A 12990-nucleotide genomic window follows, 5' to 3' on the forward strand; every position below is an offset into this window, starting at 1 on the left:
TGGCGCCACACATGCCTACATATAGCAACTTTTGGATCGAAAACATCCAGGGGCTCCGGACGATTAGTCCTTAGCCGTTTTGGCGAGTCACTTTGTGTGGCGCCCGTGGCATCGGCGCCACACATGCTAGTGTGGCGCCCGCGGCATCGGCGCCACACATAGAGCCTCGCCAAAACGGCTAAGTCCCAGACGAATTGTCTCACAGTATGTTTGGGCAATTATAAGTGCATGTGTGGCGCCGATGGAAGGGGCACCACACATGCTGCCACGTCGGATCGGCGCACCAGCTCAGCGTCGAGGGCGCCACATCGGCTGGGAGAGTGGCGCCGGCAGGAGGGGCTCCACACTGACATGTGTGGCGCCAATGGAGGGCGCCACACAAAAGGGTTAGATGGGTGAAATAGTTTCGCCGCAGGGTCAGTCTTTGCTTTTCTTTGACTTTGGGTTATTTTTGTGCAAATCCCCGGTTGGCAAAAACACTTTTCGGGTATTGGTTGTTTTTAAAAAAATCTTACTCCCGAGCTCCGCACTAGGGTTTGGGGCCGCCGTCCGCCAATCTCCGGCCGCTGCACCTCGTTTCCGCTGCCGCCTCCGTCTCCCGGGAGCCACAGGAAGGTTGGTCGCTGCCTGCCCCCCCGCCCTCACTGGTCCGCAGTGCGCGGCTTCCGCGTCCCTGTGGACGAGCGCGACGTCTCCATTGACGCCGGGCTCCGCCGAGAGTTCCAGGCGCTGCTGGCGGCTCATATCCATGAAGCGCGAGCAGGAGCGCCGTCGCCGCCAAGTCCTAGCCCGGAGTAAGCCTTAACTCGCTCGCCCTCTCTCTCTGATTCGTTTCACCCAGTTGCTATTTCCTTCACTCATAAAAAATGCATCTATTTTTTTATCTGTAGTTTGGTAATCGATTTGTTTAGATTAGTGTCAGATGGATACTATTAAATTTTAATACGTTTGAGATTGAACTGTCATTTGGGTAGGTTAGGTCCCAATCGAGTTCCTTTTAACACATATCCGTATTTGTTTGTTAAAAAGAGCCATAAGATCATATGATGTATAATAAGGCACCAAAAACTAGTGCCCTAAAAAATTTAGGGCAGGAGAGAGAAGGTCTTAAGGCACCAGAAAAGTTTTTGCTGTAATAGATGCCCTAAAACTAGTGCCCTAAAACTAGATCTGACAGTGCTGAGGTAGGGAGGCGGATCTGATGGTCGCCGGGCGGCGAGCTCACCTTTGGCCGGCGGAGGCCGTCGGAGGCCAAGGGAAGGCAGCGTGGGCGGCACTGGAGCTGAAGGGGGAGCCGGGCATGCGGCCAAATCTGGCGACGCTGCGCTGACCGAGCGCCGAGGGCTCCACAAGAAGCAGCAGCTCGCCGGCAGTCATATAGGGGTAGCGGTGGTTGCTAATCGACCTCGGTAGGTTGCCGTGGTGTTGTGACGACCAACTCCACCGGCGGCAGGACGAGGAACGGGCAGATTCAGGCGAATTCATGTGGTGGCGCTCTGTGATTCAGAGGCGGCTGCGGGGGGTTATGGCGGAGGTCCGGAGTGGCGGGAAATGAGCGGTGAGATGACGACGGGGCTGAGGGATGCCAATGGAGTCGTGGCGGTGGCGTGCGTTGCGTCGGCGAGGACCATCTGGAATCATCGAGTCCGTGCCACAGTGCGTTTTGGTATATGGCATAGGATAAGGCAGCCATCTTGGGCCCCAAATATAGAAGCAAATTTTTAGGGTGTGTCCTAATTTTTTTCCCAATTAGGGATAGGGCATCTGCTCGAACACCATTTTTGACCTCTGGTGCCCTAAAAATCAGTTTTTTGGCACCAAATTTTTATTTGTTTTACATCATCCGTTAGAGATGCTGTAAAGGAGTCTTTTTTCTAACACATAGGTGAGTGCTCACACTTCAGTACTAAAAATTTGGTTAGGGGAGGAGATTTCAAGATATTGTTGCCTGTTTCTGCGTGCAACCCCCCCCCCCTGATCTGTTTATGTTAGATGCGCTATTAACCATGGTTGTTGGGTTGCAGATGGATTGATTGGTACACTGAATAGAAGAAAGGACTCGCCCTATCAACAAATTGGCGATGGTGATTCTCAAAATGGTGAAACATTGACATATTCAATCCCATACCTTCCAGAGGTACCACAGCATAAAATTCTGATGGTGTCTTAGATTGCAAGTTTAATTTCGCTCTGACTGCTCTAACCACAGTAATTCATAGGACACTGGTAGCTGCGTATTATTTATTAACAGAGAAAGCATATCTTTTAGTGCTTCAATTGGTCATGGTCCTATATCCCTAGTGACTTACTCCCTCCAATTATGAAGTTCCGACAGCAGATCTGTACTGTGTGCATGCATTGGCATGTTGTCCCAACGTCATGCATGATGACTGGAGAGAGTGGTAGCTTTGCTTTGTTCTAACTTCTTTGTGCAAAGGCTGGTAATCACCATCACATTTATATTATCAATACACATTCTATTTTATTATCTATATACTATTACCTCAGTGTCTCTGAACTTCTCGGATCAATACTCATTCCATTCTTCTCTTACTTGTCCTGCCATACCGAGACAGAGCATATATACATAATAATGACACATAGACTGCTTATGGTGTTCGATAGTTGATATAGGTGCTGTGTCTGATAAAGCATACACCATAATCATAACAGCCTAGGATCTTATGAGAGCTGTCCAGCCTTGAACTAACAACCCCATCAGTATTTCTGAAGGTAGTTATATAACACTTGTTCTTAAACATAATGTTGAGATTGCAATTGTCTTCTCCCCATAAATATGTACTTCCTCTGGTCACTAATTTAAGACCTTTTAGATATTTCAAATTGGACTATGTACGGACCAAAATGAGTGAACCTACACACTAAAACGCCTCTAGGTACATGCATTTACAAAAAAAGCTAGAAGGCCTTACATTACTGAACGGAGGGAGTATTTAACATATCTTAAGCATAGAGGATGTCAAATTATTGTCAGCTGTTTTTGTATTGATGCACTTACCATTAAATCTAGCTTCCTTAAAAGGTACAGCCTAGCCAATGGCCATAAGGCATGGCAAGCATCATTAAATTCCTTTTTTACTCTTAAGTCCAATAGCTGTAACATGTGATCCCTGATACAACAATTGGGAGCCATGCCAAGTTTGTATGATTGGAACATAATATTGAGCAGGCCTAAGGATGCTGACCATGCATATTTGTTTGATAAGAGTATAAAAAATGGTCAGTCTTAATAACTTAAGTATGATAATGTGTTAGTGCTTCGATGCTGAAATGTTGTGCTGTAACAGCATATTAAGTCTAGAAAATTTGATCATTTGGATTCACTATTCATGCTAGGACATTAATTAACAAATGACTCTTTGAATTGTGTGTTATTTCATGATGTCCTTTTCGAAACTTCTTGATTCTCTTTCATGGGATTCTGTTGGTTTAGGTGTTCTATTTGTAATTTTGTATCCAATGCATAAGTTCCATATTTCTGTTTCTTTGCTATGCTGACCAATTTATAACATGCTATTGCACAATAATAAATCACTGTGCATTTTGGTTGACACAAGTGCACAGAAAGCTGTATCACTGATTAGTTTGCGCTCTAATGCAGGTAAGATTAAATCGGATGAAGCCTGGTGACCGGGTGTATACGTGAGCACGCACTCAGAAGTCGACACGTGTCTAACGGCGTTAGTCCCCCGTGAGGTGATATACTACTACTAAAAAACTGTTTCACCAGATTTGACCGGTCCTCACACCCCCACCTAATCCTCTCTGCTCTGGCTCCTCGTCCTCTTCTACCTCCCGCGGCGGCGAAGGCGGGGCCGTGGTGGAGCTGAGCGGGTTCGTCCGCGACCTCTGCTTCCTCTTCTTCGCGCTCTGCTTCCTCGTGGCCGTCCTCGCCACCGGCACGGTCACCGTCTGGGTCGCCGCGGCCTTCGTCTCCCTCTACGCCGCCTACGTCGTCCTCGTCTGGACCTCCTGCTGCTGCGCCGGCGCGAGCAAGCCGGACCTCGCCGAGCCGCTCCTCCTCGACGGCGACGCCCCACCCCTCGCCGTCCCACTCCGCGGCCGACGGACCCGGCGAAAAATCGTGTCTTCAACGCGTCCTGCACGCGCTCACCATGCCGCTCTACCTCCCGCGGCGCCTGACCATCCCGGACATCGCGGGGCACCGCTGGCGCAAGCCCTACGCCGTGGCCTCCGCCGCGCTGGCGCCGGTCCTCGTCGCCACGACCTTCACCTCGCGCAGCGCCGCGGCGGCCTCGCTCGACCACGGCCACGGCGTCGGCATCCTGCTCGCGGCCGCCTTCCCGGGCCTCCTCCCGGCGGCCCTCGCCGCGTCCACCACGGACGCCGGCTCCGCGCCCGCAGCCGGCGTCACCGCGTGCCGTGGCTGGCCGCGGGGTTCCCGATGAGCGTGCGTGGCCCACACGCCGGCGCGGGAGCTGGTGGCGCCGCTGGTGGCCATCGGTTACATGGTGGGCGTTGACTCGGGCGTGCGCGCGCGTCACGGTGCTGGCGTGGGGGGACTCGCCGGGGGACCTGGTCTCCAACGTCGCCATGGCCACGCACGGCGGGCCCGGCGGCGCGCGACGGCCGTGTCGGCCTGCTACGCCGGCCCGCTCTTCAACACGGTGGTGGGGCTCGGGCTGTCGCTCACGCTGGCGGCGGACGCGCAGTACCCGGCGCCCTTCACGATCCCGGCGGACGGGGCGGTGTACGAGACGGTGGCGTTCCTGTTCGCCGGGCTCGCGTGGGCGCTGCTGGTGGTGCCGGCGAGGGGGATGCGGCTGGGTCGGCTGTACGGGGTCGGGCTCATCGTCATCTACCTCTGCTTCTTCGGCACCCGCGTCCTCAACAGCCTCGGCCTCTGGTAGCAGCGAGCCACGCAGCAAGCGTCAGCGTGAACACCGCCCCGTCCAAGAGATGATCCAAACCAGCACAGAAAGCACTAAAAAACTCTGAACGATGATGTCCTCTAGCGGTTGCAGCTCAGCTCACTTCGCGTGGTCAACTAAGTAGATTCGACGCCGTATGATGCCCGTTAACATCTCCCCATAAAGTGAGAATCTTAAAGCAAATCCAATGGCAACGGGCGCGTGCTCACGTATACACCCGGTCACAGAATCCACTCTCAAGATTAAATATCATAATTATCAAAAAGCCATTAGTAACACTGTGAAGAAAATTTCTCTATGCAATGCTAAGTTTGCTGATACTGTTACGTTAGTTGCACCATCTACCTATGTAATATAGCGCACTATGTGCAATCATGCAAAGAGCTGCCTGGGGTAGACGATACTCCATGTGGTTCTACTTTTTTCCTTTCTCTGATTGGAATTCCATTGCATGCAGAACATCTGGCATCGTATACATTCTCTAATGCCAATGCGTGATGCTGCTCGTGCTGCTTGCCTTTCTCGCGCCTTTCTACATTTCTGGACGTACTATCCCAACCTCACCTTGGACTGGAATACGCTTTGCTCCAAGGGACATGGAGGAAATTTGAGCTGCAAAATTGACAGCATAATTAGGAACCACTCCGGAATTGGCTTGAAGATATTGAAGCTTAATTTAGGTGACGATGACCATACCTTTCCTCATATCAACAGTTGGCTCCAGTTTGCTGTTACACCAGGGATTGAGGAGCTCACCCTTAAGCTATATAAAAAGTACAACTTCCCATGCTCACTTTTATCTGATGGAGTTAGAAACTCAATTCAGTATCTTCAACTTGGCTCTTGTACCTTCCGTCTCATGGCTGAACTTGGCCCCTTGAGAAGCCTAAGAAGTTTGCATCTGTGTTCTGTGCGTACTACTGGGGATGAATTAGGGTGCTTTATTTCCAACTCCCCTGCTTTGGAGCAGTTGAAACTTTATGATTGCAAGGAGATAAATTTCCTAAAGATACCTTGCATGCTGCAGCGGTTCACCTGCCTGAGTGTTGTTGGATGCTGGGGGCTTCAAGTGATAGACATCAAAGCTCCAAATCTCTCCAGTATTGACGTTAGCGGAGAAAATATTAAACTCTCACTCAGAGAAGCATTGTGCATGAAGGACTTGCGCATGCGCTGTCCCAAAGTCGTCTGTTATGCGCTTGCTGAGCTGCCGTCCATTATGCCAAATCTTGAGACTCTTAATTTAGGTTCAGATGATGAGGTATAATTAAAAGACTTAGTACTGCTATACATGCGTACAACAGCAGTCATACCTTGTGCATATAATTAATCTGAACAGTACATATATTTGTTGTGCAGGTGGTTAATACACCGATGCTGCCTACCAAATTCATCTACCTCAAGCACCTGAGTATTCAAATTACGGGAGAGACATTTTCCCCATCCTATGATTATTTTTATCTGGTTTCTTTCTTGGATGCATCTCCTTCCTTGGAGACTTTGTTCTTGGATGTAAGTCACTGTTCATTCTGTTGGTTTACTAAGTGGGTCCATCGATTCAATTTCGTTTTTTATTCCATCTTCAGGTATCTCAGGAATATGTGGAGCATGAATCAGTTTTTGGAGGTCCCTCACATTTGAGGCAGCTGCCTGAGAATCGCCATGTCTGCCTGAAGCGTGTGGAGATCATAGGGTTCAACTCTGCAAAGAGCTTGGTTGAGCTAACATGCTGCATTGTGAAGAACGCAGTCTCACTTGAGTTCCTTATGTTGGACACCCTTCGTGGTAGTCACATACGTTGTGGAAAAAATAGTAAAAAGTGTTGGCCCATTAGTAAGTCTGATCTCAAGGAAGCCTCTAGAACGGTCGTGGCTATAAGAAGGTTCATTGAGGATGAAGTCCCGCCTACAGCTAAGCTGAGTGTTCTGGAGCCTTGCACACGGTGTCATTCGAGTGGATGATGGTTGATGTCATAAGCTTGCAGCCGGTGAAATGCTGATGGAGGGTGGTAGATGTCATATAAGTTATCTTACTTGCGCCATGTATGATCATTTAAACTTGATACCATGCTTTGTTCCTTAGATTATTGGATAAGTTATTTTAAAGGTGGAGTGTGTTGTGACTTTAATCAAATTATTATTATAGCTAAACCATTTTTTCTTTGATGGATTATTGAACCTGTTCTTTTTTAAAAAAAAACCTATCGTGTGCGTGGATCTTAGTTTTAGTAGATAGATGATTTTCGCTCTTTATTAAAGAGGATCTTTTCTGTTTGTTGTTGTTGGCTACCCGATTCAATGGATTTGTTTAGACTGAAAAATTCAAGTAGTTCTTAAATAAAATAAAAAATTTCTTCCTTCCAATTTAGTTTGCCTAAAAGACAACTTTGACTTATATGAAACGAAATTTAATTTGTTAGGCCCTTACTCGCACCCACATAGCCCTGCGAGGGCTATTGTGGGCGCAGAGAAAATTGCCACACTTGGGGTTGACCTCGGGGCGCCGGACACAAGGCGTTGTAAATTGCCACACTTGGGGTTGACCTCGGGGCGCCGGACACAAGGCGTTGTCACGCTATCTCGTCTCTCTCTAGCTCGAGACCTCTCCACACCGGTATAAAAGAATTTCCTATAATGATTTTGATATGCCGAGAACCTAAAAAGAGAAAACCTAAGCAAGAGAGGGTGTCTTGGAAGGATCTTATAAATACTCAGTGTTGATTATATTATTCGTTCACAATCGAAAATTTTGGCTGGATTAACCTTCCAGCAAAGAGTATCCTGGGACGAAAGCAGCAACTGAAGTGCGATGTGTGCTCATGATCGTGCGGTGTACATTAGCACGCCAGCGGGAGTAGCTTCTGTCCGTCCGATCAGGATCGTGTGCGTGGCATCAGCCCATGGCTGCGAAAGCCTACCTGGCTTGCCTGTGGTGCCCCCTCCACCCTCCGATCTGATCGTACGGCCGAGGCGACACCGAGCGTGCTATATATATCCAGCCCACCAGGCTCCCGAAAACCCTAGCGCGCCGCCGTCACAGCCTCCTGCTCCTCTGCTCCCTTCTCCCGCGCCGCCGGCCGCAGTCGTCGAACCACCGCCGCTCCCGAGATGGTACGTTGTCTATCCCGCCCGTGGTCTTCCACCGGTGCCCATCGACTCACCGCGGCGTGCTGATCCGTTTTCCTGTTCGTCGCTCTGTCCTTCCCCAGGCCCCGAAGAAGGAGAAGGCCCCGCCGCCGTCGTCCAAGCCGGCCAAGTCTGGCGGTGGCAAGCAGAAGAAGAAGGTGACGCTATCTCTCTTTCTGAATTTCTCTTCACTTTCCGTCGCTCGTTTCCGGATCTGCCGAGGTTTCTCATGGTGGATTTGTTTGTTGGTTGATGCAGAAGTGGAGCAAGGGAAAGCAAAAGGAGAAGGTGAACAACGCGGTGCTGTTCGACCAGGCCACCTACGACAAGCTCATCACCGAGGCGCCCAAGTACAAGCAGATCACACCTTCCGTCCTCTCTGAGAGGCTTCGGGTAATCTTCCCCTGCCCACGTTTGCTCTTTATGCATGCGCATCGAAAATTCTGTGCTAATTGTATTCTGATGCGATGTAGATTTGCGATGTGCGCTGAACGATATTGTTCTTGTCTAGTCTATAATTTGTGGATATCGCATTGCTAGTTATGTATGCGTAGTTTATCTTGCAAATTGCTAAAGATTATCGCGTGACTTAGCTAAAAGTCGTTGCTATGTCAGCTTGAATCATTGTCATGTATGTGATGGTCTGCATTACATCTGCTGTGTTCAGCACATCACTGCCTCTGCCGTTATGTGTTTTCATTCGTGCTTAGTTAAGAACCGAATGTTTTAGAAGACATCCGATTTGCTGAATTGTGTTAGATAAATGATTTAAGATGCTTGTTTGATTCTTGGAAGTCTGGTTTGATTTGCTAGATGCAAGTTTGCTTTTATACCTGATGCATGTTTGAAAGTATATTGATTCCTCGTGTAATGAGCAGGTTATAATTGTTTGCCAACACTAGTGAGCTGTGTTTGTGAACTGATTTAAATATGGACCATTCCCTTAACATTTTATTCGTAGGACTTTCTATACCTTACAGCCTGTGCTGCTGGTATCTTGTTCTTAGCCTAATTACACTGTACAACATTCATGTCTACTTTCTGTTAATTCATCCATTTGCCAACCAGCTAATTTTTCCTTTTGCCATTGTGGTTGCAGATCAATGGTTCCCTTGCTCGCAGGGCTATCAAGGATCTTGAGGAGCGTGGCCTCATCCGCATGGTTTCGATTCACTCAAGCCAGCAGATCTACACCCGTGCTACCAACACTTAGGGTGTGGTGTTGTCACTCTTTATCATCAATGGCCTGTGTCTGTGATCCATGTCTACTTTAGAATCGTTTATCTTCTATCAAGTTCGCTAATGTTTTGTTGAACGAGGCACTTCAGCATTTGAAAGATTTTGAATGTGATTGAGTACTGTGCTGGTTTGTCTTTTATATCGTTACAATGTCTCATTTTCGTTGATGGATTCTTGCATGTTTGACTGTTCATATGTTAGGATAAATCCTACTGTATGTGTTTATTTGTCTGTTGCCTATTGTGAATCTGACTTGCTTCAGTCAATCGGTTTGACAACCCTGTTTTACAATTGTTTCTACAACCCTGTTGATCTTAAGTGCTGTGAATTTGAACTAAAGACCATGACCAGTTATATGTATCGATCGGAGGCAGTGTTATTTACTGCCATGCTATGTGTATTGAAGTGAAGTTTCGATTGGTTTATTTCTTAGTTTAGATACCATCTCTGATGATCTTAATTTGTTCCTTTAAATCTCCCTCTACAGTTAAACAGTGTGCACTCTTCTATCCTTGTATCACAACTTGCCTCATCATTACTCCCTTCGTCCACAAATAAGTGTACCGGCGGGGTTTTCAAGATACATTATATCATCATTACTCCCTCGGTCCACAAATAAGTGTCCGTGCGGGGTTTCAAGATACATTATGAAGTGAAGTAAAAAATGCATTGGGAAGATGCATCTCCCCTCTTTAATTAGTTCATCTCCAATGAGCTAAGTGTTCGTAGAAAACAAGGAGAACATATGCTTAATATTATTGGGTTTGATTTCCGTGTGATGAGAGAGAAGCAATTAAAGTGCATTGAGAAGATAGGAGTACATTTTTTGTGAACAAAGTTTAGTGCTAGATGTCCACTTATTTGTGGATGGAGGTAGTACATCATTTGTTTTCCATTTCATGATTTCTGCATGCCGAAGGTTCCTGAATGGTCGTCTCTTGACCTCCATAGTGATGCCTTTTGCCCTCGTCCATCTTTACTGCAATTCCTATCTTTTCTACCACAACGTTTTTTTTTCCAAGTATATAGAAGTCACCAATAGGGTAACCCTTATCTGACGTTATTAAGAAAAATAGAAGAGCAAGATGACAAGTAGAAATTAAAATTACATTGAAAATCGCAATACAAGCTCTGAAGACTGGCTGTGAACAATGAGATTAGTTGACAATCATAGGCTGGGAATGTACCCCACACAAGTACATGTTTGCAATCCTTGGCCACTCATCCACAACCACCCAATTGCTTCCCTTGCTGGACGGGCAGACCAGCACCCAAGATCGAAAGTGAACCAATTGATCTGATGTGATGTCGATAAAAACACATTCGAGGCGGGAGAGAGACCATGTTCCTATGGGTCATCGTCACCACCTTGAGTATTTAAGTGGATGTGCCGAAAATAAGGGTTTCACCAAAACGCCTCCGGTCTCCAATCCCATAGTAAACAAGTCCTTAGTAGTTACTACAAAGTTCACAGAACATAGAAACAACCTAAGACCCAACCAAAGTATACCATGCGAGAGGAAGGCGGAGTACATTTTTTCTGCTAGTATTGTTTTTCTTTTATTCCAAATAATTATAGTATTGATCAAACCATGGTCTATATATATTTCTCTAAACCCGAGGTGTTATAAATCTGTTTTGAAAATATTTTTCCATACAAAGATTTAATGTTATTTCCGGTGGATAACCTTCATTAGGGAAACCGTGCAGCTTATGTTATGGATTTATGGCAGTACACCAGAAAATCAAATAAGAGAACGCTTTTTTTTGTTGGGACTACCTCAAATCTGTTTTTTTTGTGTGTTTGAACTTAAATACACATAATGACTCTTCAATATTGAAGACCGTAGTTTGGTGTGGCAACTGGCAAGTAAGACCGGAAGCCTTCTTGAGAAAAAAAGTGGTAAGTACTTACTATTTTTCTATTCTTTGTCTCTTTTCCATCTTCCTAAAGAACTTCCATTACATCATAATTGGCCACTTTATTGAACACAAAAATTCCACACAAAAAGCTTAATTCCCATAAGAGAACGACTTTTTGTTGGGACTATTGTACCTCAAATCTGTTTTTTTTTTGTGTGTGTTTGAACTTAAATACAATAATGACTCTTCAATATTGAAGACCGTAGTTTGGTGTGGCAACTAAGACCGGAAGCCTTCTTCGAGATAAGACAATAAAAACATGTTATAAAATTATCTATTTCTGGTGTGTTCTGCAGCAATGAGGATCCATACTAAAAAGGTTTGCCATTATCTCTACTACTATAATGCACCAGTTGATTTGCTAAATCTAACGGATGAGATCCCGTGGATTCGCATGAACAGTAGAATGTAGTTGCCTCTACATCATTCTAGAACCGAGTTCAGATCACGGGACCCGTGCGCCGGGACGTTGAGCGCGTGGAAGCATATGGCGTGGAGCACCTCCCCGTCCTAGCTGTGCACGCAGACGCGGGCCTCCACAGGTGCGGCTCTGGCATGGCGAAGTGCACGGGGATCGCTAAGGCCGCGAGCAGCAGCGACAAGTGCTACAGCTGGTTCAGGTGACCCTGCCCCTGCGCCGGAACGGCACCGTCGCCACGACGGCGATATATGAGGGATATTCCATCATCGTGGATGATTGAGATCGGAGGGGCCGGAGCTGTTGAAGACCAGAGTTCATGCGCTTCGAGATATTCCAGATGATCGCCTTGCTTCTGGCCTTGGCTAGCCAGGGGAGAGCGCAATTAAGAGTTCTTCACTGAAGTGCGGGAGCCCCGCGACGGCGCACGACGGGAGGGCAGCCCAGACTTCAAGCTGTGGAGACGGCCACCGGCTAAAGCAGTGTCACACACTGAGGCGTCAAGGAGCCGAAGACGCGGCCAGCAGGTTCTGGATTCGTCTCTCCTCGCCACAGCAAGTCTGGCCTGGTCCAGTTCCATGATACAGCTGGAAGCTAGATGACTTTTCCAGAAACATATACATTTGGTTCTGTGGTACGTGAGTGGATCTTCCGCGGGTAACTGATCTACGATACTAGATAGGAAATAATCCATACAGCAGACAGAAAGAAATCAAATGAGGTGCTTTATGTTCTACAGCATCTCAGATCTTATAAGATGAATGATTCGTTAGGCTGCAAATTCTGATCCTTCTTTGGAAACATAGACTAAATAAATAAGAAGCGCGCAATAACCAAAATACTTAGAAATTTTAGAGGTTAATTTTTATAAAGATACCATCAAAGGAACATTCGCTGTCTTATCTTTAATTACTTTTTTATAATCTGTCCTACAAACTTGTATGTCCTAACAATTCACTAATTTTTTTTTCGAAAAAAAAACCAATAAAGATTTTGTACGTGTACAACTACTCTTGACATTTTTAGTCCCAAATGTATGGCCGTAGAAACACATAGTGACACTGGCCCGTCCATAAATAAATTAAGTTATGTATGTATACCCCCTTTTAGCTATCTAGAACACGTTTTTGCCAATTTCGTATTGCACGATTAGGCTATTGCAACCCCTAGATTTCACAAATAGATATATTTTCCTTGGTATTGATGTATTTTTTTACAAGCTCTCTTGTTCATGGGATGCCTGAGAAATAACTGCTTTTAAGTCGACCCTAAGGACCGTATGATCTAAGTATTGAGACATCTTCAAGTTCAAAGGGATGTTAAGATCTCAGGCGGCTATAATTGTTGACTGAGACATAACTATTTCTAGGTC

General features: G+C 46.6%; 2 protein-coding genes and 1 pseudogene across 4 annotated transcripts; all 3 read left to right on the forward strand.

The window, feature by feature from the left end:
• Positions 1 to 484: 484 nt before the first annotated feature.
• LOC127315806 (putative F-box/FBD/LRR-repeat protein At5g56810) lies at positions 485 to 7083 on the forward strand. Of its 3 annotated transcripts, none has more exons than XM_051346259.2 (5): positions 485 to 794; positions 2025 to 2137; positions 5371 to 6174; positions 6273 to 6425; positions 6500 to 7083. In XM_051346259.2, exons 1-5 carry the CDS (start codon positions 749 to 751, stop codon positions 6872 to 6874), a joined length of 1491 nt encoding a protein of 496 aa, XP_051202219.1. In that variant the 5' UTR covers positions 485 to 748; the 3' UTR covers positions 6875 to 7083. The 3 variants fall into 3 exon arrangements, with proteins under 3 accessions (XP_051202219.1, XP_071679517.1, XP_071679516.1); XM_071823416.1 differs by having other exon boundaries at positions 487 to 794; positions 5941 to 6174; XM_071823415.1 differs by lacking the exons at positions 485 to 794; positions 2025 to 2137 and adding an exon at positions 4945 to 5077.
• On the forward strand, positions 3758 to 5107 carry LOC127315807 (cation/calcium exchanger 1-like; annotated as a pseudogene).
• Positions 7084 to 7878: 795 nt separating the features above from the next.
• On the forward strand, positions 7879 to 9416 carry LOC127315810 (small ribosomal subunit protein eS25y). The gene is made up of 4 exons (XM_051346261.2): positions 7879 to 8023; positions 8122 to 8196; positions 8297 to 8431; positions 9138 to 9416. The coding sequence occupies exons 1-4, from the start codon at positions 8021 to 8023 to the stop codon at positions 9249 to 9251; spliced, it is 327 nt and encodes a 108-aa protein (XP_051202221.1). The 5' UTR covers positions 7879 to 8020; the 3' UTR covers positions 9252 to 9416.
• The last annotated feature ends 3574 nt before the right edge of the window (positions 9417 to 12990 follow it).

Source organism: Lolium perenne, chromosome 7 (assembly GCF_019359855.2).
Source record: "Lolium perenne isolate Kyuss_39 chromosome 7, Kyuss_2.0, whole genome shotgun sequence".
Classification (NCBI taxonomy): Eukaryota; Viridiplantae; Streptophyta; class Magnoliopsida; order Poales; family Poaceae; genus Lolium; species Lolium perenne.